The sequence below is a fragment of the Sarcophilus harrisii genome, chromosome 5 (genome assembly GCF_902635505.1).
Source record: "Sarcophilus harrisii chromosome 5, mSarHar1.11, whole genome shotgun sequence".
NCBI classification, from domain to species: Eukaryota; Metazoa; Chordata; class Mammalia; order Dasyuromorphia; family Dasyuridae; genus Sarcophilus; species Sarcophilus harrisii.
Genome location: NC_045430.1, coordinates 92,883,117 through 92,908,905, shown reverse-complemented (window position 1 = coordinate 92,908,905; position 25,789 = coordinate 92,883,117). Strand labels below are relative to the sequence as shown.

Sequence of the window (25,789 nt, the reverse complement as noted above, 5' to 3'; positions counted from 1 at the left end):
ACAAGTACAACATGACTGACTAAAAGGGCCGTGGAGCAAATTCTTATAAGTGGACTAAAGTCAAGGTTTCTAAGGATTTGACACTCACAGAGTTGTTAGTAATCTCAAGTAGTCAGCTGTCCTGAAAATAGCACAAAGAACTTTTTTTAGTCTCACAAGGTTATAAATCAAGAGACTTAAATTCACATTAGCAAATAAGTACACTATGACCATGTATATCACACACATATACACACACAAATCATAATCCCACACTTTCCTTAATGTCATGAAAGTTGAGTAAACTTAGAATTTATTTATCTCATACATCCCTTGAAAAAACAAATCTCATGAAACAGACTCTATAGGTAAACTAAGTCAGGTTAAACGATGAATTTAGAGAGTTCGAAATGCATTGATTGAGAAGGGAGACATATATCACCAGTTAGCTAGGTAGCTAACAAGTAACTAAATCACTTTCAGAAGCTCAAACTTCCCTTTGGTTTCTACCTGAAGAATATCAAATGACTTATTTTCATATCAGGTTTTGATCAGGTAAGGTTAATATAAACAGAAAAGGTTTCAGTTCAACAAAAGTTGCAGAAAGAATGGTCCTGATTCCCAAAGCAAAAGGGGGAAAAAAGAATTTGGGCATATTCTTCTTACGGGCAAAGACAAATATCACGAAATGCTAAAGTCAAAGTAATATAATAACATTTAATATTGGTACAATAGTGATCATTGCTATTAAATAACGCCAAGTCTTTTTGTTCCTTATAGCCCACTCCCAAAATCCATGAGATTAAAAGCTACATTTTGAGAATCACCTGTCCCATGCAGTCATCTGGTCTCTGGAAACATCTTCCTTTGGAAATTGTGGATTAGGCCTAGTTTTCATGGCAGTTCTGGAGGGGGCTCCTCTTAATAGATCCACTTTATTGGTTTTAGGTTATTTGCAGAGATTTTCTATGTAACACTGCTAAAATCTTCTAGTAACAATAGTCAATACAATTTAGTATAACTTCCTAAATTTGGTTTTCCAGCAACTAGTTCAAGTGGTGGAAATCAGTCCAAACCTAATGGAGCTAATGCTATTAATAACAGTACTATAGAACATCAACTTGTAAACCTATATAGTTCACTTGATAGTTCAGAGAATTTCAATTACATACCATTTGCTTTTACTGTCTACCTGAACCTTGTACAAGATATGGACAATGCCATCAACAGACTGAAAGAAGAATCTTAATAAGGATCCATAAGAGCAAAATAAGCATCTGCGATGGAAAAAATGTAACTTTCTGTCTCTTAATATTATCAGAGAGTAACTCCAAATTGGGAAAAAATGATTTAAAACTTTATTGACAATTATTAATATAATTTTACATGTAAAATCTCTAATCCAATTTTATGAATATTAAAGCATACTCAAAATCTATACATCCCATTTGAACACTTGGAAGCCAATGATATGTATATCCTAGTTCTTAGAGAAAATTGCCAAATTCTGTTGCTTTTAAAAATTTTACTACTTTATTAAAAATTCAAAACTTTTACATCTATATCCAAAGCTAATTGTTGACAAGGTGTATGTGTGTGTAAACATATGTACATACATACACATATATATGTATATACAAACTTATGTTTTATAATTTTATAATAAAATTTCATATATAAAATTTATAAATTTATATATAAAATTTATAATTTTATAATAAAATAAACACATATCATCCTAAAAGAATGAGATACTTTAAGGACTTAATCTTATATATGAATTTATAACCATTTGCAAGGGGATGACAAACTGAAAAACTTATTTACCTAGTTGCTTATGATATGGAGATGACCACAAATTTATAATCCCTAGGGCAAAATAAAATCTTTGACTCTAAAATCTATTTGTTACAAAATTGACTCCAAGATGTAACTTTGATACACGTTATTTATTAACATATTGTTTGGTTGTTTTAATTGTATCTAATTTTTTGTGACTCTATTTGGGCTTTTCTTGGCAAAGATCCTGGAGGAGTTTGACATTTCCTTCTCTGGCTCATTTTACAGATGAGGAAATGAGGCAAACAGGATTAAGTGACTTGCCCAGAGTCACCTAGATAGCAAATGTTTGGAGTCAGATTTGATCTCTTGAAGATAAGTCTTCCTGATTCCAAATCCAGTGTACCACCTAGCCACCCAGGACACGATTTCATAAGTGATAGTAAAACTCAACTCTTTACTGTAAATAAACTTGCAAGTTCTCTCACTTTGGCTATTGGCAATCTTAGCTCCTACTCAAAGCACTTCATTAATTTTACACTTCTCTCTTAGAGTTAATAAGATCTTAGAACCCTACCCAAATAGAAAGTCTCAAGGAACTTCACAGATACGGACAATGTGAGAAGTCGATAGTGTTATTTTTCCAAACTGGAAGTTGTTATTAGTATTATTCATTTTAAAGCAAAATATACCCACTAAAATATTTAACAGTTTTAAACTTTGTAATCACATTCTTCACCTGCTCCATCAGCACCTAGATTAAAAGAGAAGTTAACTTTTCTAATGTTTTTTGTTGTTTAGTCATTTCAATTGGGTCTGACCCCATTTTCGAGTTTTCTTGGCAAAGTTACTGAAATGGTGTTGCCATTTCCTCCTCTGACCCATTTTATAGCTAAGGAAACTGAGGCAAACAGGGTTAAGTGACTTGCCTAGGGTCACACAGCTAGGAAGTGTCTAAGGCCAAAATTGAACTCGAAAAGATAAATCTTGAGGCAGCTAGGTGGCACAGTGAATAGAGCATCAGCCCTGAAGTCAGGAGGACCTGAATTCAAATCTCGTCTCAGACCCCTAACAGTTCCCAACTGCCCCAATTGCCTCAGCAAAAAAAAAAAAAAAAAAAAAAAAAAAAAAAGATAAATCTTTTAGACTGCCATTTAGCTGCCCCATTTCTAATGACACAATTGAATTACTCTCCAAGTATTATTTTTCTCAAAGTAATAACAGGTCCCCCAAATCACAGTACAAGAAAAATTAGCTCAACAATAACATAAATAGTATTATTATTATTATTATATTATTTTACTGAAACAAGTAGAAGCTGACTTGCTCAGAATTACATAGTAAGTTTCTGAAACCAGATTTTAACTCAGATTTACCTGATGTATGCAATTTCCAAGCATATTAATGAAATGATTCAACAGAATTTAGTTGTTTAGTTAAAATAGTCAATAATTCAACTGAGCTGAAATAGACTATGGAACTTAGGAAGTAAAAGTTTAGACAATTAATTGATTTTGGGAACTAAATTGGGTAATTCTCTTTTTTTTTTTTTTTTTTTTTAAATTTAATAGCCTTTTATTTACAGGTTATATGTATGGGTAACTTTACAGCATTAACAACTGCCAAACCTCTTGTTCCATAAATTGGATAATTCTCAAAGTAGCTCTGAACTCACACTCATATGTGCCAGGCACTGTGCTAAGTGCTCCACACTGATCCTTCCAACAATTCTGAGACATAGGTGCTATTATCCCCATTTTACATATGGAGAAACTGAGGCAAGCAGAGGTGAAATGACTTGACAAGGGTCATACATTCTTTGACAAGGAAGTATTTGAGGCAATAGTTGAACTCAAGTCTTACTGACTCTAAGCCTATTGTTTTAGCTTCTGTTCCACTTAGCTGCTTAATCATATATTAAAGGAAAAGAGATTTCCTTTTCTAAATTGTTAAAGACCTTAGAAATCCACTAGTTGAATCTCTTCATTTTACATACTTGGTAATCTGAGGTCTAGATGGGAAAAGTGATTTGTCCTTGATAACAATAACTCCCATTTATGAAGCATTTTAAGATACAGACTCAGAATGTTTTTATCATGACAATAGCTAATCAAGGTAATTGGATACTATTCCCATTTTAAAGATAAGGAGCTATGCTTCAGAAAGGTAGCATGATTTACCCAAAGACATACAGTGAGTAAGTTTCAGAGCCAGGATATGTTCTCCTGACTTCAATTTTAGCATTTTTTTCATGACACCATACTGCTAACTTAGACCCTAGCGGAATTTTTGGAAATCCTAATAATTAATTTGGAGTGTTATTATTATTACTAATACAAAGCACTTCCTTATCTGTCATGTGGCTGAATCTTTATGACAACTCTATGAAGTGGGTGGGACAAATAATATCTCTGATACTGATGCAAAAACTGAGACACAAAGACATTCAATTCCATTCCATTCAATAAGCATTTGGATTGAGCACTTGCTAGGTACAGGTTAATATGATGAGCACAGGGGATAGAAAGACAAAAATGAAAAAACAGTTTCTGTCCTGGAGCAGCTTACATTCTATTGGGGATATGATCTGTTCACAGAATTTGAGAAGAGAATTTGAGGAGAGAAGAGTATTAACTAGTGGTAACCAGCAGGGCTATCAAAGAAAGATTTCCCACAGCAAAAAGCACAGAAGCTGAACCCAAAAAAGAGACTTAAGAGACAATGATAAAGAGTGAGGCACAGAAAACTGTGCAAAAGCATGGGATGGGAGAGAATTCCAAGTTCACAGAAAATCAAATGGCCTTTTTGGCTGGAATATCATTTGTAAAAAGAAGCAATGCGAACTTAATCTGGAAAGATAGAAATCTATTGTGAAAGTCTTTAAATACCAAGCTGGAAAATTTATATTTTATCCCAGAAGAAATAGGGAGCCACTCAGGATTCTTGAGCAGAATTACATGCTCAGAATTAGATAGTCTTGGAAAGATTGTTTTGGCAACTGTGTGTGTCTTGGATTGAAGAGAGGAGAGACTGAAAGGAAGGAGATTAATTAGGAGTTTAATGCAATAATCTAGAGGTGAGATGATCAGGGCCTGAACTAGGAAGATATTCATAACAATGGCAAGAAGAATATGGATGCAAGAGATACTGATAACTTATAAGACTTGACAACTGATTGTATTGGGGGGAGGGGGGGAGGCAGAAAACATTTATATAGTGCTTAAAGCAAAAGGGCTTCACAAATATTGTACCTTATCTTTACAACAAACCTGAGGGTTAGGTGACAGATGAGGGAACTGAGTCTGAGAAGAGTGAAGTGACCTACCAAAGATTACACAACTATAAGTGTCTGAGACATGATTAAAACTCAAGTCTTCCTGGATTCTGAGTCCAGTGTTCTATCCATTGTACCAAACTGTTTCCAAGGAGGAAGATTTAAAAATGACTCCAAATTGCCTGTCAGACATCCAACTAATGACAAAATCCAGGATTAGAATCCTGATTATCTGCCTCCCAACCCAGTGTCCTGTTTGCTGGACTATAATGTTGCTGCTGGAATTACAGACTTCACAATCAATTGGGGACTTTATTTTTCTAAAATCAAGTCAACCTTTGTTGACTCAAACCTTCTTAGAACCTCTCCTGATTTTTCCCTGGTTCTTTTATCCTACAATCAACATTCTCAGACTCTGATCTTCTTCCCCACCAGAGACCTACCATGTCAGGAGAACTTCTCTAAATAAGAAAACATACAGTGGAAATGGCATTTTTTTTTTTTTTTTGCAAGGAGTTAGCAGATTGGGAGTATCTCTCTCTTCCTCTGATCTCACTAACGTTGTAGAGAGTATTGCCAGTCCCTCCCTAAAATCGTAAGATTGCCAATCTTCTTTTATGAAAGGATTCCCCCCTCCAAGACAGATGGAATTGCAGATCTGAACCAAAAACAAAATCAATGCAGTATTTATGTAAATTTGTAAAGCACTTTTACATATATAACCTTCTTTATTCTCATAACAATCCTGTGAGGCAAGCAATTTAACTGTCATCACCTCCAATTTTGCAAATGAGAAGACAGCCTTAGAGGAAGTGAATGTTTTATACAAGTAATATATAGCTAGTAAGTGGTGTTGCAAGAATTTGAATATAGATCTTCTAACTTCAAATCTAGTTTTGTTTTTCTCCCTACTATCCAAAGGGCCCGGGCATTATCGAGGCTCTTCTCTCTGACTATGTTTTCAGGATTGAACGATTGGTATTTGGAGCAAAGATAAGGTCACCCTTGGACAGCTACAGAATGAGGAAAAGACTGTGATCTTCCACTTGATTAGAGAGGATTTAAAGGGATGATGGGCTGGTATGATCTGGATGAATATTAAAGCATAAAGATGAGATGCAAAAACATATAAGAAGTGACATTGAGTTTTCAGTTGGTCCAAATGAGGTTTCTCAATAGCGATACTGAAAAATGATTGGTCCATGACAGTGGGAATGCTACAGTATAATGAGTTCATATTGTATGAGGAAAATTCTGAGCAGTGATAATAAAATATAGATGTTTTGGGGAGCTCAGAGTTTCTTTCTTTGCAACAAGATGCTGGCTTTGACTTTAAAGGCATAAGTGAGGTGAGTAGATTTCCTGTGCAGACTCAAAGAAGGCCTCCAGGGAGGAAATAGAGCATGGAGGAGCATTTCCTAGTTTGGAAGTCTCATGGAAAGTTAAGGTTTGCTTGATACTTAATAGTGAATCAAAATTGTTGCCTTCATCTTAATATGACTTGGGTCAGATCTTCTCTTTACTCCTTTTGGATTGTCCCAAATACACAAAATACAAAGTCCATAAACAGAAGCTCCCTCTGGAAACCTGTGCCTTGGAAGTCTGCAACAGGCTAGCCCAACCTATAGCAACTTCTAATTCCCTAGCACACACACTCTCTCTCTCTCTCTACATATACACATACACACACACATATATATATATATATATACATGTGTTTATACACACATATACATTTTCCAGAGTTGTCTACAAAGGTGACTCCATGCTATCCCTTCTTTTCCTCTTCCTCTCTTTCTTGGCTCCTTACTGGCACACAAGACTATTTTCAGTTCAGTTATTTTTCAGTTGTGTTCGATTCTTCCTGACTCTATTTGGGGTTTTCTTGGCAAAAATATTGGAATGGTTTGCCATTTCCTTCTCCAGTTCACTTTACAGATGACGAAACCAAGGCAAATACAGTTATGTGATTTGGTCAAGATAACATAGTAAGAATCTAAGACCAAATTTGAATTTGGGAAGATGATTCTTCCTGACTCCAAGTCCCAGTGCTCTCCCCACTGTATCACCTAGCTGCTCTCACAGAATCATCCCTTTCCTCTTATTTTCTCCTTGCTTTCACCCTTCTTTGCTCTGTCATACTGCCCACAGAGTACAAAGTGTCTTGGGAAAGATTTTGTGTGTGAAATCCCTATCCCCAAGGTAGGAAACATCTGTCTTTAGGGCCAGCTTTTAGAGGAAATAATTCTTTCAGGCTGCTGCTTCTCTTGGAGTAAGACGTTAAGAAAAAGAAGGTAACAAACATTTATTAAATGCCATCTGTGTGCCCTAAGCATTTAACAAATATGTCATTTTATCCTTACAATAATCCTTCAAAGTAAGCATTATTAGTGTTCTCATTTTACAGCTGAGCAAATTGAGAGTTTAAGCAACTTGGCTGAGTTACACAATCAATAAATATTTGAGGCTAGATTTGAACTCGGGTTTTCCAGATTCCAGGTCTAACATGCTATCCACCATACCCCCTAGTAGTCTCATAATAATCCCAATAGCAAATAGCTTGCATTTGCTTTTGTATTTACTATGTGCCAGGCACTGTGTTAAGTACTTTATTATCTCATTTGGTCTTCACAATAACTTGGGAGATAGATACTATTATTACCCCCATTTTACAGATGAGAAAACTGAGGTAAACAGCTGTGAAGTGAGCTCAAGGTCAACACAACAAGAAAGTGTCTGAGGCTATATTTAAACTCAGTTCTTCTTGATTCCAGGCCCAATGTTCTATCCACTTCTACCCCTCTCAAAGCTCCCAAGCAGGAATGGATTCCTCAACTTCCTGGAGCTCTCCTGATGCCATCGTTCTAATTCAGCCAGAGGATGGAAGCTGCAGAATTCCAGATGCAACCTAGCCCCAGCTCCCCTGGTTTGGAAAAGATGATTCATGGGCCCCGGACACTTGGGTGCCACATCTTTGTTTGTGATCATCCCTGGCAGAGGCCAAGCCATCTTGGGAGAATGGATGGATTCAAAAAGCCTCAGCAGATCTAGAGAGAAATTGTGGACAGGGAGATCCCAAGAGGCAGGCAAGGTCACGAGGAAGGTAAAGGAAAAGGTCCAGTGAGACACTTCTCCCTTCAAAAGCCTAGAAATCTCACCAATTTTCTTCTCAAGTTTCCATTGGCAGTTCTCCCAAAAAGTGAATTCAAAAGCCTAACTCCAAGTCCCCTTATTCTCTTGACCGCCTTTCCTTAGATTAGGTGATCAGTTGCCAGGGCAATGGGGTCTGTGATCCCGGTCTCCCAGGCTCCCCTTACCCTGGGTGAGGGGCTGGGGTTTGGGGAAGAGAAGGGGCATAGAGTGAGGGAAGGGGTGTCATGGAGAAGCAGCTGCGTGCTAATGCTGGGGGGAGGGGGTGTGGCAGGGGGAGCGAGAGCAGCTGCAGCCAGGGCCTCAGTGCCCAGCTGTACCTCATTTGTCCCTGGCAGTGGGAGAGTCTGATGTGGATAGAATGCTGAACAACACAGGAATGGGGGGGGGGGGAGAGAATCATAAATAAGTGCCTGGTTTGTACAGATGCCTTGCCCTTCCCCCAAGCTTCCACCCCTCATCTACTCAAATCTGGATTCAGAAACTTTCACCAGAGGTATAGTAGAGGGGAATATAGGGACCTTTATAAGGACCTCGGGCCAGAAAGGGACTAGCAGAAGGACAGAGTATTATGAGGAACAAGAACTGGGGCAGAAAGAAAAACAAAAAAAAGATAAAACCTTTCAGAGGAGTGGAGTGGGATGGGACAGTGGCTCAGGGTTAGTTAATGTGGTTTAATGTGGTACTATAACTTATGGGGCAATCCCCACCCTGAGGCTCTTCCACCATTTTTTTATGAATCCCCTCCCCTTCCTTAAAAATACCCAACACACACTGCTTCCTTCACTCGCAAAAGGATCTTGTCCCAACCTTTCCCAGTGTCTAGTTCAAAGACTCAAACTGGGCTTGTCTCAGGATCCAGACTGTGATGGTGAATGCCTGGCCTATGGAACTCATAGAAGGGATCGCTTGCCTTCTTGTAGAACTAGGAGAGACTGAGGGAGGCAGAAGAAGAAACAGAATTCTAAACAGCTGCAGGATAGAGAAGTGGATTAACAGTCCCTATCCAGAGTCCAGGTTGCAGATGAGGAAGAAGAATGCATGTGGCCACATTTGTACGTGCCTGCAGGTCAATCACAGGAATGTACCTTGCAGTTCAGCTTTCCATAGAGACTGCATGGAGAGTCTGAACTTCAGTTTCTAGAAGGGATGGGGATCTGCCTTCTGGATCCTCCCCTGTGCCTCCCTGAGATGGGAGGAGGGGTTTGGGGCCGAGGAGCAACAATAATGGGAAGCAAGAAGATCCTGAGGGTTCTCTTCCCTTCTCTCCCTTCTCTTTCCAGTTTCCCAGGCTGCTGTCTGCTAAGTGGCTGCTCTAAGCTAATTGATCGAGAGACTGTTGGCTAAAGTAATAGGGAATTGATATAAGTAACTAAGTGCCTCTGGGGGCAGGAGCCAGGGAACAGCTGGGGGAGGAGCAGCTTTGAGTCTTGGACTTTTTGCTGTCCTAGCCTGGGTCCAGGATTATCTGTCCTTGAAGGGCGTGACTTATATGATCAAGACTACAGCTATGGTCTAAGGACTTAGAGGAGGAAAGAGGAACAGAGCCTAATGGAGTGTCCAGAGATCTTTTACATGTGGATGGGGATTGCTACTAAGGCTCCTGAAATGATTCTCCTGAAAACATTTTCAAATGTCTGTGACTCGGGGAGAAGAGAATTGGATGTTAAGTATTAAGGCTAGAGATGGAAGGAAGAGAGCTTGGTGCCAAATATGAGAGAAAAGACCTAAATCCTGAGAAAGGGGATAGACCCAAGGGTAGAGTTCAAGATGAAATAGCAGAAACAGCATCTGAATTCTGGGAATGAGGGGTTCAAATATCTAATGATGGCAGGGTACTTTATTTAGGTTAGCTCTGCTTTTGCTTCACCACTCCTAAAACCTGATGTTCCATCTTAATTCAGCTCTTCAGTAAAACTGTATAGAATAGAATTCTCAGGACCCCTTTCCCCCGTATAGCTGCCTATACTCCTCCCTTATCTATCCCTTTCCTCTCCCTGATAAGAGCTGAGAATAGAGTGTGTGTGTATGTGTATGTGTGTGTGTGTGTGCATGTGTGTGTGTGTGTGTGTAGATATATTAAATATATCTATCTATCTACACACACACACACACACACACACATGCACACACACTCTATTCTCAGCTCTTATCAGGGAGAGGAAAGTGTATGTGTATATGTGTGTGTGTGTAGATAGATAGATAGATATATAATATATCTACACACACACACACACACATGCACACACACACACACACATACACACACACAAACACCAAATAGATCAAATGAAATAATATTGTAAAGCACTTAAAACAATGTCTGGCACATTGTAGGTGCCTCTGTCCTGTGTCTGGGGATTTTCCAGTTCCTTTGGGCCAGGACTCTGAGGGGAGTGATCTAAGCAATTGATAAGACTGGGAAAATAGTTTTAACCCACACTAAAATCAGGGATGAGTAGAGGATGAAGCTGAATGCTAGCATTTCTGGGTTCTATTGCTAATCTCTCCCTCTCTGCTTTTCATGTCTCATCTCCCTACTCCATTCTCCAGTATTTCTTCCTCTGATCCCACCTACTTCTTAGTTGGATTCTTCTTCTTGTAATATTCATTGCCAATATTTAGCACTTCCCTCTGCTGCTGGAACCACTAGCAGAAGAGAGAACCACTGGCATTATTGTGTGCAGGGTTTCTGTCTATGCACATCTGGATATTTCTGTAAAGAAGTATGTGAGGTGAATGCAGTATTTAAATTCATGTCTTCTGGCCTTCTTCCATTCCCAAGATTTAGGTCCTTTCACCCACTACTTGGCTCTTTTTCCCATATCACAGACTCCTTCACTAAATTTTCCAGTTCCTTATCATGAGACAGGGAGGTGACCCTGGATCCTTTAGAACCATGCCCAAAGAGCAAAAGGCCTAGCAGAAGCTTCCAAGCTGGCTTGGCAGACTATGGTCAGGAGAGCAACTTGGCTAAGTTCTAGGAGGTTCATCTACAGAAAGCCAGCCACCAACCAGTCCTGAGGATACGTACTTCAAACTAAACTCCACCTTTATCATTCCATAATATGCCCCAAACTATCATATCTTTTATACATTAAAATCACAAAAAAAAGAACCCTTTTGAAAAATGGTCAGAATGTGAATAGGACTCATCATAGTCACAACATCCCACAAGGTGCTCCCCAGATTCCCTTTTCTTTATTTAATTTAATTTATTTATTTTAATTAATGTATTTAAATTTTATTTATTTAATTTAAATTTCTTTAGGGAATGGGTTAAGAAGTATGATTTGTTTCCTTAAGATCCATCAAGGCCTTTAAATGTAAATGTTTCCCTAATCTATCTGCTCTGGGATAAAAAGAGAGCCTTGTAGCCAGATAAATGTGGTATTTAATGAGTGACCATGAACTTATTCATGTGCTCTTAATATGTTTTGATTGTTAAAGAATCATATTCAGAAGCAATCTTGCCAGATTAGGGGTCATGTTGCTACCACTATAGCATAGCCTGGCCAGCACAGGGCTTTATACGGCTTCTTGATAATCTTGATAATCACTAGGGATGTGTGAGTGCTTGTGTGTGGATATACATGTACCCAATAAGGGGAGACTATTCGTATGCATAAACCTCTGCATATATGACAATAGAAGCTTATGAGGGCGTATTTAACTGGGGGAGTTAAAATCAACATTTTATATATTACTGTGTGACTGGGAATATGTGGGAAAATGTATAAAGAAGGATGATAGAATCTCTAGCTGGAAGAAACCTCAGAGGCCATCTAATTCAACCCACTCATTTTATAAATGGGGAAACTGAGACCCAGACAGGTTAAGTGACTTACCTAATGTTACATAGGTTTGTAAGTGACAGAGCTGGAATCTGAACTGAGGTTTATTTGGCTAAAATCTATCTTTCTACAGTGTTCATCCGTTATAACCTACCTCCCCTCACAATTATACATATTAACAATCCGTCAGTTATACTCCAAAAGCAGGGTTCTTTCCTTAGTAGCACACACTCTCTCTGTGTGTGGTATTGTAGTAGTAGTAGTAATAGCAGTAGATAACATATGTATATGTACACTTCTATGTGTATAACTATGTACGTTTTATGTAACTAAGAGAATATATGTGATTTGATATGCTTGTGTGTGTAACCGTGGAAGTGTATGTAAGATGATGCAAGTTACAAAGAGGCAGATTTCAGCTTAATGTAAGGAAGAATTTCCTAATGTAGGTATTTGATAACTGAGGTATCTGAAAATAAAATTAAGTTTGTGAGTTTTCCATCAGTAGAGATTATTAAGTAAGGTCTGGAAGACCCCTTTTCAGTAACTTTGTAAGGGAAATTAATTTGTGGGACAAAATGTTAAACTAAAATGAATTTTAAGGTCCCTTCTAATACTAATTCTATTATAAAGATTTGCTATAAAATGAATTTCTATAAAAAGAATTACTTCACTTTAGATATTTCAAATATGGGCTGCACTATTATAACTGGGGACTTGAGGAGGTGGAGAGCTCCTCTTTATATGTAATTGTGAGAAAGCAACTATGTACATGGATTAATATTTGTCAGTGGACATCTGTCTTGGTCCCAGAGCTGCCTATATTTGATGGCTCAGAACCAGAAAGATGGAAAGAAACAGAGACATTGAAAGGCATACAGCTCTAAAGAGATAGGCTCTAGATGGAGAGTCACATGGGGTGGCAAGACTCCCAGGCCTGAAAAGGAGATTGCAAGGAGTCTGTAATAAGGAGCATTATTGAAGTTCAATGTGTATATTGCACATATACTCTCTGTGCATATACTATCAGTATGTCTTTGTATGTGTTCTCTGTACATGGCATTGTGGACATGTATTTAAGTGAGTGCAACTCTTCCTTTATCACTTGCCCATCTATCCAACCCCATAGCTCAACCTCAGAAGCTTATGTCCCTGAGAAGCTGGGGAAAGATGGGACTTGGTGTTGTCCTGAAATGTTCAGAGCTATTGGGCCACAGAAGGTCAGAGCCACCATTGGCAGATGCAAATGGGGGTAGATCTGGGAGGAAGGAATCCATTAAATGGAAAAGACAGCAAGAAAAAGGAGGGGAAAAAGCAAAAAGAAGGATGGATAGTGGTAAAGAATGCAGGAGAGGTTCAGTGTCTCTGCACTCTTGTGCAATGCTTTTATTCTATCAGTGTGTCTGCTATGCGTCTCTGCACATAGATGCTGGGGAGATACAGGAAGAAAGCTAGTGTGTCTCTGGTTAGAAGGGAAAGGTTAATGTGTACAGAGTGGAATAAAACTGAGGAGAAAGGCAGAGTGACTACATGCCCAAGACCAAGAGCATTTACCGTTAGTGATGTTTATGTGGGGTGTGTGTGTGTGTGTGTGTGTGTGTGTACAAGAATCCATTTTCCCCTCCTCCTCAGTGTATTCATTTAGTACTGACTCACAATAAAATCTCAGTGCCAAATTCTCTAAACTCCATTCTGTAAACCCTGCCAGTAATAGTAGAAGTTGGGGGGGGGGGGTGAGCAATGCCCTCTGGTGATTATAGACAACATAAGTACTTGTCCCTACCTCTAGATGATATGGAACTTTTGATATGCAGAACATGAGAATGAGAGCATGGGAGAAAGGCAAAAGGCAAAAAGACTATGGCTGCCCTAAATAGTTTAGTTGAGAAAATATAACACACTCTGAAAATGATTAGAGAATTTCTGTACCGCTCACTAATTGTTGTGTAATCATATATATGTTTGGGAAGAACAAGCCAAAACCCTTAGTGGAGATGGTTTATAGGATATCTGAATAGGGTCTCTCTTTCTCCTCCCGGGAATTTTTCCCTCACTTTCTCTTTTTTGTTTCTACTTCTGTAGCTCTTTGTATTTTTTGATGTCTGTGATTTTCCATGTTTCTAAATCTACTCCTTGTACATCTTTCTAGTTCTATCTATTATTTTGCTTTTCTGTGTGTCTCTTTACATCCCTGCATTATTTGCTGTATCTCTGCTTTGATTTGCTTTTTCCTCCATTAAGTCTTCCCTTCTCAGTCCCCAAGGAAACTAAAGCTAAGAAACTACATTGTCTGTGATAGAATTCAGGCATCCTGGATCCCAGCCACTATCCAATACAGAGAATCCCTAGAAGTTTGGTTCCTATCACTCCCAACCTCCCTATCTTCCTTTCAAAATTCTGGCAAAAATCTGAATGCAGCTAGAAGAGATAAAGGGTTACAAAAGAATGAGGAACAGAGAGAAGGAATAAACAACTCTTTAAATAAATAACCCTACTTGTTAGGCAGAATAGAGCTGGAGCTGGGGATTCTTCTAGCATTTACCTTTTTCCACATTGACACAGCAGAACAAGAATAAATCCTACTTCTCTTTCTCTCCACCCTAACCCCCAACTCTCATCACTATCCCAGCAGTAGACACTAGGTTTGGCAACTCAAGTTCCTCCCCATTGGCCTGAAGTAACCAGAGCCCCTCTGAGAGACTGGAGGGTCTAGAGGGCTAGAAAAGAGTGGGTTGAGGCTTGATAGGAGCTAAAAGCCCCTAGAAAAGGAGAGCTGGATATGTTGGTCTAGGGCTTGAAAGAATGAATGTTTGAAGGACTAAAAACCAAGAGAATGAGGAAGGGGCTAAAGGATGGGATAGACCAGTAAACAGGAACACTGGGTAGAACTCAGCTTTGGTTCTCAGATCTCGCAGCTTGATCTTGGCCCCTGCAGGTTAGGATAAAATTTAACTGATGTCTGAAAGACAGTAAGAATGCCGGGGATGGGGGTGGGGGGAGAAGGGGGGGTAGCGAGGGGGGGGTGATGCAGGCAAAAGAGAGATGGAAGAGCAGTCAGGAAGCTTCTTAGGTGATTGAGGGGGTTTTACTCTCACCTCCACCCCCTCATGCCGGGAAATAGCTACAAATGAGTCTGTGGTCACTGAAAGACTCCTACTAATGGATCTTTGGACTGCCCTAAAAGCCACAGAGGGAAAGGGGGGGTAAGGAAAGAGGGGGAGACATCAATTGGATTTGTTGTGGGATGGATGAGGAGAAAGTGTTCAGTAGAAAGGACTGGAGATATTAGAGAAATAGGAGGGAAGTTATGAAAAAAGAGATAGGTTAGCTAGTTCCAGTTAGTTAAGTGCTGTGCCTTAAAAGGAACTGGAAACCATGAGCTCAGAGGAGGGACTAGATCAGGATAAAGATCCACAGAATGACTGCTTTAAGGTTTTTTGAGAGTGATTTAAATCAGAACCTGGATTATAGAGGTTTGGGGGATGGGGAAAAGGAAGAGGGATTTGCTGAGTCAGTTATTGAGCTAGATCAAAGATTTAGGTGATTATTGGACCAGTCCCTACCCTTTGTATTTGGGGGAGGTAGAAACAAGGCGCATTGGTCATTAAACAATTGGAATCCTACAGGATTGCTCATTTCTGTGGGAGGATTGGAGTTGTAAGTGGCCTTCTCATATCCCATTCCATCCCTTAGCTGAAACGGGTAGATTGGAGTGTGTGTGTGTGTGTGTGTGTGGGGGGGGGGTTCCTTTTCCACTCTGCACCACCTCCCCCTTCTTATCCCATCAATTATTCAGCAGCATAGATGAGTGAACGGCTCTGCCTCTTTCCCAGCTCCGCCCCACATTCCCTCCCTCCCTTGGTCCCTCCCTCCCTCCTCTCCTGAGACACTCCCCACTAAGGGTTCAGGCACAGGCAGCCGGACTGCTTTTGGGGCATGCTGGCTGGCATTTCCTATTAGCCCACTCTTGGGCATCTTATCCCCTTCTCTTCTTTCTCCTCCCCTTTCCTCCTTCCATCCTTTCAGTCCCAGGGTCATCATCTCTCTCCCTTGATCTCCCAAAGATGCCCATCCAGATTTTCTGCTCTCTGTCTTTTTCCTCGGGTGAGGACTCAGGGGCTGTAAGGGACAGCTGGGGACCCAACCAACAGCAGCAAGAGAAGTCTGAATCTGAGTCAGAAGAGGAAGAAGAGGAGGAGGAAGAGAAGGAAGCAAAGGAGGAAGAGGAAGGCTTAGCTAGAGACTTGGTGGCCTTTGCCAACAGCTGTACCCTCCATGGGGCCAGCCATGTTTTTGTGTCAGGAGGCTTAGGGCCACGCCAAGCGTTATGGGCTATGGCCTTTACCCTGGCACTGGGTACCTTTTTGTACCAGGTAGGAGATCGGGTGACCTATTACCGAAGCTATCCACATGTGACACTGCTGGATGAGGTGTCCACTTCTGAGCTGGCCTTTCCAGCCGTTACTTTTTGCAACACCAATGCCGTGCGGCTGTCCCAGCTCAGCTATCCTGACCTGCTCTACCTGGCCCCACTGCTCGGGCTGGAGGATGGGGAAGACCCTGGTGTGCCCCTTGCTCCCCCAGGCCCTGATGCCTTCTCTGGGGAGCCCTTCAACTTGCACCGTTTCTACAATCGCTCCTGCCACCGGCTGGAGGACATGCTGCTGTACTGCTCCTATCGAGGGGGCCCCTGTGGCCCTCACAACTTTTCTGTGGTGAGTCAGGGTCCTTCCCCTTTATCCCTAACAACCCAGAGAGCATGGGGCCTGTCTTCCCATTAGCAGCAGCATCCCAATGACTTCTATTCCAGGTGGCATCTGGTCTATGTCCAACAAAACTCGCTCTATGATGCCTTTACCTCAAGAGAGGGTTTGGTTCCTGAAAAAGGATTTGTAAGCTTTACCCTCACCCTTAGTCCATCTCTCAATGATTGTTATGTTTCAGGGGTTTTGGAACAAGGTTTGAAAGTAGGGATGTGAGAAGGGAAGAGAGGAGGGCTTAAAAGCAGCATAAAAGGGGGAATCTGAGATTGGGATCCTCTGAGGTTGGTCAGTACCCAGGAGCTTGGAGGAAAGAAGGGAGGACAGAGGAACAGGAAAGAAGACTCTTTTGCCCAAATCCATTACAAGGCCGAAGAAGGAGAGAGAGTGGGCAATTAGTCGCCTCCCTCCCCCATGGCATCAAGACCAGAAACAGTGACTTCTGGGACATCCATGGACTATATAGAGATATATTCTTCTATTTTTGCTTCAGTGCTTTTCCAAACCCGTTCCCCTCAGGTTGTGTGTGTGTGTGTGTGTGTGTGTGCGTTTCTGTGTCTCACAAGGTCAAGAGTATATGTGAGCAGTAATGGAATATGATCTTCCCATGCTCCATCTGCAGCTATTCTGAATCCTTGGGGAAAGGGTGCTTAATACTAGCTACTGGGAATCATTCAGGTTAGTGGAGTCTCACATTCAGGAGGAATCCCAGCCTCAGTCTTGTTTAAAAGTTCCAAAATCTATATAATTCACATGGTCAAAAGTGACCACATCACCCATCCTCTCTAAAGACCAAATTATTTGATTTCCCAAAACATTTCTGTTTCCTTTCTCTAAAGTCTAGTTTCAAATCCTTAACAGGAAGAATAGGGGGTGGACAGACTCTGTCACTCAGAAAGAATGGACACCTCGTAGCAGTGCGTTCCCAACCCGTCAGAATATACGAAAGATCCCAGATAGATAGAACCATCAGGAGTGGAAAAGAGGATTTGGGGAGAAAGATTATGTCAGTGCCCAGAGATAAACTGACACTTCTCATCGGGGACCACCAGGTGGCAGCAGTATCTCACAGCATGATGGCCTAAAGTTTAGGTCCTAAACTGTGACACCAGAACTCAAGATTCTCAAATAAGACACTTTTACCAGAATTGTAAAATACTAAAAATGGAAATACTCTTAGAAATCATCTCATTCTTATTTTTTATTTTAAAAATATGTGTTTTATTGATGCCTTTTGCCTTCATATCAGGTTATTTCTCATCATTCCAGAATGAATGCTCCCTTGTGACAAAGAAAAACAATTAAGCAAAAACATATGATATAGAGACTGTATACAATATTCTGTCCTGGTAGTCCCTCACCTCTCTGCTGTGAGGGACGAGGTATGTTTCATTATCTCTTCTCTGGGAACTTCATTGGTTTTTCTGTCCTCAGAGCTCAATTTCTTTTTAGTAATCTTTACATGATTATATTTCTTATGTATAATAATCTCTCAATTCTGCTCACATTTTACTACATCAGTTGATACAAATCTCTACATTTCTCTGACTTCTTCACTTTATCACGTCCTATAACACCAGAACATTATATTTTATATAGGGGTATGTGTGTGTGTACACACACTGTCCATGGTTTTTTTCAGGCATTTCCAAATTTATGTTTAGTTCCTTGCTACCACAAAGAGTGCTTATATGAATGTTTTGGTATATACAGGACCTTAATTTCTTTCTTTGAGTTCTTTACCCTTCCTCTGCTCCCCCATTCTATAGATCAAGAACGTAGAGCCTAGGGAGGGGAAATGTCAAGCTCAAGATCACACAAGTAAATGACAGAACTAAGTGGTGAATTCAGGTTTTCTGTCTCCAAATTCGTTGCTTTCTCTAGGATACTGAATTGCCTTAGCAATACCTAATAATCTTCTATAATGGGCCAGGATTCTGGAGAAATTCTTACAACAAGGTGTTAACTCAGTGGAAGGGATGATACAATGGTTATCTAGTTTAGCATGGTGATTAATAGTTCTCTAGTTCAGTACATGTACTTAGTACTTAATATAGTTCTACCAGATTGACACCTATTCTACATGATTCACACCTACGATGATGTAATTATAATAGCGCACATAAGCTGGGACAAATTCAGCCAGAGATATTCATTCTGTCTTCTACCTTTATGGTGGCTGGAGGCTGGAGCACAAGCCCTGGGACTCAGACATCCATTACAATCTTCCTGACAGAGTAGTCAACGATACTTCAGGTTGCAACCATGCTTCTGGGTCTGGCTAGTAAGTCAATGGGTTTTGATTTGGGGTTAAGAAGGAAGAATTTAGGAGGCTCAGACAATATGGTTTTCTAGCTGGATTTTATCCACATAATGAAAGAGAACAGTCTTTTTCCTAGTTGTGGGAAAGGAAAGCAGAGGAGTCTCATGGCTCCCTGGATCCTGGGGCCCTCACTCTTCTGAGGGTGGGCATTAGGAATCAGCAAAGAAATGACGTTCTTCTTGCTCTTATCCCTGACTCTGTTGTACTCATTGCTTATCTTTTTTTCCTGAGCTCTTTCTTTTTCTAATGGTATTTTATTTTTCCAAATACATACAAAGATAGTTTTCAACAAAAACCTTTGTAAAACCTTGTGTTTCAAGTTCCTCTCCTTCTTCTTCTCCTTTCCTCCCTTTCCAAGACAGCAAGAAATTTGATATAGATTCAACATATGCAGTTCTTCTAAACATATTTCCATATTCATCATGCTGAGCAAAAAAAAAATTATATCAAGAGGAAAAAAAAACAAGCAGGCAAACAACAATAGCAAAAAAAGTGAAAATACTTTGCTTTGATTCACATTCAATCTTTTTCTGAACTCTTTTTTACATGGGATACCTAATCTGGGGTCTATGAATTTTTTTTAAAAATGTAATTTGATAATAGTATTTTAATGTTGTTTTCTTCTGTAATCCTATATATTTTGTTTTATGCATTTAAAAACATTATTCTGAGGAATTCATAGGCTTTACTAGACTGGCAAAGGGGTGTATCTCTCTCTCTTTCTCTCTGACAGACAGACACACAAACACATATTAAAAACACTTGGTCTTTACTAATTCTATAATTTCCTTTGGGGAGTCTACATTGTTCAGAATAGCAGTATCCCTGGTTACAACCACAAACCACTAGTTTGTAGAAAACTGTTATTCTTAATTAGTGCCGTGAGAATATTGTTTAATATTTGACTTAAATACATTATTTCATTAAAATAAAGTTTGTAAAATACATTATCTCATTTTATCCTTATAATAACCTTGTGAAGTAAGTACTAGGACTGGGATATAGGAAGATTGTGATTTGCCCATGATCACATAGCTAATAAACATTAGGGGTGGGGTTTGAATCTCAGACCATGCTTCTTCTCTCCTGAGAGAATCAAAAGGAATGATTAGTGGGGGTCATGGAATAAACACTGAGAGAGTCAACTGTAGATTGAAGGCCTTTCTATCTGTGAGCAGAGACGTCTTCTGGGCTCTCTATGGAAATGACTTTTCCAGTGTTTCTTGACTAATGGTGCTTAGTATCCCAAGAGGTAGTTGGGAAGGGCTGAAGTATCCAAAAGGGGGTATTCAGGTAAACCTAGACCAAGCTCAGCATATTGATTCTGTTTCTGTCCCTACCTCTTTCTGTAATGAGAGAAGCATAAAAATAAGGGGAGTTTCTTGACAGAAATAGCACATGGGCTAGTTAAGAAGACCTCTCTTTACTGATGAAGTCAAGAATTTGGGCCAAAAGCATTGATAGCTTTGATTATCAATAGATTGTGACTGGTATATTGATATAGTACCTGGTATGTGTGCCTACTGATTGGACCACTAGTGCCCAAGAAACAGTGATAGATATAATAGTATGGGGAGGGATGAGGTAATAAACTTGGTTTGTGCTATACTTAATGAAATATATTAAGAAGCTGATAATGTGAAGAGAGCAGAAAGTTTAGCTGTTGACTAAGAGATACAGAGTTGTGTAGCTTTGGGAGGGACATGATCTGATATTGAAGGCCTGGGACTTGAAGGGAACTTTATTCCAGAGGGAATAGCAGTGTATGGAGCAGGGAATATTCTGTGTTGTGAGTATGGGCAAGAGGGTTCAATATACAGTTAGGAGACTAGTTCCAGAAGGATAAAATAGTATTAAAAATCAGGAGTCTGGGCAAATCCAGGATAATTTGTCTTAGTATTGGAAGACAAGAAGATTTTAGAGGGGAACGGTCTCAGGCTCAGGTATTATCTGTTTTTCACCAGGTCTTTACACGCTATGGAAAATGCTACACATTCAACGCAGGCCAGGATGGGCGGCCACTGCTCAAGACTATGAAGGGTGGGACAGGCAACGGGCTAGAGATAATGCTGGACATACAACAGGATGAGTACCTGCCGGTCTGGGGAGAGACGGGTATGGGCATTCAACTGCTACTACCATCACTATTCAGGGTACCATCTTCCCAGCCATCCTTTATCATAGCATTTAGCAATTCCTAAAATCTAAGCCCTGAATATTAGGCCTTCCCCAGGTTACAACCCCAAGTGGACATCACCTGTCCCAGTTGGGACTATAGTATCCAGAGTAAGGAACTTCCTTTTCACTTTGTATGTCTTTCTGTATTTTTATTTCTTTGATGCCCAGTGTCTGCTTGCTTATCTGTCCCTTCTTTCTCTCCTCTTTTTCCATCCTGGCTCAGTTCCTCTCCAAGGTAACCAGCCATCATTTTCTATCAGGAACCACCACTCAGCTCTATAAATAACTTCATCTTCTCTCAGGCTGCCTGCCATCTGCTCTCAGAGACCTTGGTACAGATAGGGGAAGAGAAAGGGAGGGAGAAAAGGAAAGAGAGAAAGGGGAAAGAGAGAGAAGGGAGAGAGAGAAAGAAAGAAAAAGAGGGAGAGAGAGAGAGAAAGAGAGAATCATAGATGAGTAAAAGAAGAGGAGGGTGATAAGTAAAGGTCTTTTTAGATCCAATGGATATTTGACTCCAAAAAAAGATTAGAGATCTTGACCCTTATCCTATCTCCTCCACCTCTCTTCCCTTATAAGCATTCTAGCCCCAGCACTCCCAGTGTCAAAATATTAATGAAAATGATTCCCAGGATATAGAAGGGTGGGAGCAAACTATATCAGGAAGTCATATCAGAAGACACTTCCTTTTGTAAGCACTCTTCCTGACATTACTGTTACAGATGAAACTTCCTTTGAGGCTGGGATCAAGGTGCAGATCCACAGTCAGGATGAGCCACCTTTCATTGACCAGCTAGGCTTTGGTGTAGCTCCTGGGTTCCAGACCTTTGTGGCTTGCCAGGAGCAACGGGTAAGCCACACATTAGAAAACAGTTTATTGGTTGGGATCTGGGACTTGGAAAAGAGAACTAGCAAGTGGGGAAAAAGTAGAAGTCTGGTTGGAGGAAGAAACCAGGTGAAGGAGACCAAGGGGATGTATTTTGGCCAAGCATTTAGAATGGAAGCTAGCCATGGGAAATTAGTAAAGAAATATTCATGGTTTAGGGAGGTGACCAAATGAAGGAAAAATACTTGACTTGGAAAACTCATCAACATTAGTTAGGAGGCCTTTGGTGTGACTTTCCTGCTACCCTCCATTAGCCATGGTTTTCCCACTTTCCCTACAGCTCATCTACCTGCCTCCACCCTGGGGTACTTGTAAAGCTGTTACCATGGACTCAGATTTCTTCGATTCATACAGCATCACAGCCTGTCGAATTGATTGTGAAACACGTTATCTAGTGGAAAACTGCAATTGCCGCATGGTGCACATGCCAGGTCTGCCCCAGCCCTAATTTTCTCTTCCCTCTTCCCACTGATGGCACCTAGAAGGATTTGTAGGGTTTTTCCCTCACTACCTCAAAGCTTCTTCTCCAACTACTCTCTGAAGGTCCATAGCTTTCCTCTGGCCCTTATATTCTCTCTAGTTCTCTGTAGTCTCCTCCTCAATTGCTTCTGCACACAACTCCTCAATATTCTATATTCACTTAATCGATAGTACTCCCATTCAACAAACATATGACTAATATGTATTTCCCCCACTAACTAGACTCTATTGTTTATACTTCCTTCCCCAATAATCTGTAGCACAGACTTACAGAGGTACCATGTGGTTCTTTTCCCTTCCCAATCCTATTTCTAGATCTGTCTCTTGCACCCTTCCAATTCTGCCTAATATATCAAAAAGACCTTCCCTTTTATAAGCACTCTTCCCAACATTACTGTTACAGATGAAACTTCCTTTGAGGCTCAGATCAAGGTGCAGATCTACAGTCAGAATAAGCCACCTTTCATTGATCAGCCAGGTTTTGGTGTGACTCCTGGAAGGGAATAAGATTGAGATTACATTTAAGATTGTATAGGAAGGGTCTTCTGTCTTCTATTTCTCACTCGTTCTTCCCGCTTACCAATTTCTCTTCTTTGTAGGTGATGCCCCATACTGCACACCTGAGCAATATAAGGAGTGTGCAGACCCTGCTCTGGGTGAGCTTACTTACCCCCATTGCTAAGAACTTTGGTTCTGCTCTCCCCTCCTCTAGTAATCTTTCTTTCAAATTCTTCATTCTTAAACAATGACTTGGGAGAGGTCTTGGACCTCCACTGAAGTCCCAAAGGAAAAATATATTGAAAAGAAAACTGGGGAGCAAGATTTACCTTTATTTGAAGATAAAACTAATTTCAGGCCCACTTGCCCCCAAATATCTACCTACTAAGTTCTACCATCCCCTTACTTTCTGGTGTGAAATCCCACACATCAGGATCATGAAGAGTTAAAAAATAAATTTAAGACCCTTGTGAAAATGTGTCTGTATTAATCTGGGAAAACCCCTCACCTCTCTCTCCTATTTTTTTTTTTTTTTTTTTTTACTCTCTCCTATTAGAAGACGAGTCTGAACTTACAAAATTAGTCAACTGACAGCTTGGGTCTTAAGGGGATGAGACCCAAAGTTGCCAAATATTGAATATGGATATACCAAGATAGAAGAATAGAACAGGGTGGGTCAAACTAGGGAAGATAGGTTTAGAATTAAAGTGATAGAGAAGGGGAGGAAACATGAGAGATGAGGGATAATGAAAGACTAAACATAAATTTTGTTCGTCATCGTTTTGCTCAGAAGCCATTAAATAGCTTGTTTGGGGGACAGTAGGGGACAGTGTTCCTAGAATGGGGTCAGTAATTTCCACTGCCCTGGTTTATTTAATGCCCTGGACCTCTATCCCAGATTTCCTAGTGGAGAAGGACCAGGATTACTGTGTGTGTGAAATGCCCTGTAACCTGACTCGCTATGGAAAGGAGCTGTCCATGGTCAAGATTCCCAGCAAAGCCTCAGCCAAGTATCTGGCCAAAAAGTTCAACAAGTCGGAGCAGTACATTGGGTGAGAGTCTTGGCTGGGACTGGAGCTGAGTCTGAGAGGTGGGTAGGATATAAAGATAGACCAGAATGTAGTGACTAAGATGGCTGGACCATCACTAGGTGGAAGGAGACTTCTTTGGAGAATGAAGTTGAAAAATCAGATCCCTTTATCTTCGAGACTTGAGTGCACCCAGGAATGGTCAGAGGAGTCATCTAAGAATTGGGATGTTGAAAATTTGAGATGATGTGAAGTGAGGGTCAAGTTAAAAATAATAGGAAAACAGGCAGGATATCATTCATACTAATTATTCCCTCCCTTCTTCCTCCTCCCCACTCTTCTCCCTCCACTGTAGGGAGAACATCCTGGTGCTGGACATCTTTTTTGAAGTCTTGAACTATGAGACCATTGAACAAAAAAAAGCTTATGAGATTGCAGGACTCCTGGGTGAGCTACTGGGGGAATTGCCAACTGGTCTATCAGTCAAGACTAGTTTAATTCTCTAATCCTAAAGCCGAGAGTTCAAGCCAATTCTATAATCTTGTCCATCCTTACTGGCTTCGTCTGGACCTCCATTACTTCTCTCTGTCCCTATTGATGGTACTACTTTCACAAGTAGTTTTAACCTTTATTCTCCTAACATGCTGGGTAGAATGAAGTTTGTTAGCTATTGTAATTAGAGTAAGGGCAAGCTATGAATGCTTGTTCTTGTGAAGTGAAATAGGTGTTTCATGAGAACTTATTTTGCTGGGGCAGACACTAAAAGTTGACATGAATACTATTTTGAACTTGCATGCTCTTAATTGCCAGCCCCTGTCCCAATTCTAGAAGAGGGTTTCTAACACCATTGACCCTTTCCCAACTCCATGGACCCCTCTCCAATTCCATTGATAGCTTCCTGATTCAACCCACTTGCCCAACTCCAGTAACCCTATGCCTTATCCCACTGCTTTGCCATGGATTCTATGGGCCTGGTGGCCTCTCTATTTAGGTGACATTGGAGGTCAGATGGGATTGTTCATTGGAGCAAGCATTCTCACTGTTCTGGAGCTCTTCGATTATGCTTATGAGGTGAGAAGGGAGTAACAGATGGAAAAAGGGATGGACATGGGGATGCTAGACATTGGGAAGGGGACTTGGTAGAGGAGGATGTGTTTGGGCATCCAAGATGAGTGGGTGCTGGCTACACCTTTTCTCTTTCTTCCAGGTGATTAAGCACAAGCTATGCCGTCGGGGCAGGTGCCAGAAAGAGTCTAAAAGGAACAGTGCAGACAAGGGTGTAGCCCTCAGTCTGGATGATGTCAAGCGACATGTAAGAGACCCTGAATTAGATGCCCTTTCCCTTCCCTCCTCACTAATACACACCAACTTCCTCTATTCTCTTTCCTCTTTTAATTCCCTACTGGTCTCATTGGGATCACAGCATTGTCCATCTACTCTTCCCTTCAAGTATCTCCAAAGATAATACTATCCCCAATCATCCCTAAAATTAGAACTTCTTAGTTGACTCTTCACCAGTGCACAAGCATTTATTAAGCATCTACTATGTACAAGGCACTGTGGTAGATATTGGAGATATGAAGACAAAAACTAAAAATTTCTTCCCTCAAAAACCTTATATGGATATGTAGAACTAATCATGAGGGACAGACACTGGAGAGAT

At 40.4% G+C, this 25,789-nt stretch overlaps 1 protein-coding gene across 2 annotated transcripts in view; it reads left to right on the top strand.

The window, feature by feature from the left end:
- ASIC1 (acid sensing ion channel subunit 1) overlaps positions 1-25,789 on the top strand; it is a 30,885-nt gene that overhangs the window by 4,454 nt on the left and 642 nt on the right. Inside the window, exons 1-9 of one of the 2 annotated variants that reach the window (XM_012550444.3) lie at positions 15,824-16,691; positions 21,024-21,174; positions 21,957-22,084; positions 22,401-22,551; positions 23,200-23,256; positions 23,997-24,150; positions 24,482-24,573; positions 25,118-25,197; positions 25,334-25,438. In XM_012550444.3, coding sequence (XP_012405898.1) covers positions 16,041-16,691; positions 21,024-21,174; positions 21,957-22,084; positions 22,401-22,551; positions 23,200-23,256; positions 23,997-24,150; positions 24,482-24,573; positions 25,118-25,197; positions 25,334-25,438 — 1,569 coding nt within the window. In that variant the 5' untranslated portion in view covers positions 15,824-16,040. Of the gene's footprint in view, positions 1-15,823; positions 16,692-21,023; positions 21,175-21,956; positions 22,085-22,400; positions 22,552-23,199; positions 23,257-23,996; positions 24,151-24,481; positions 24,574-25,117; positions 25,198-25,333; positions 25,439-25,789 lie in introns of those variants that run through there. The other variant, XM_031937921.1, reaches the window with a different exon arrangement.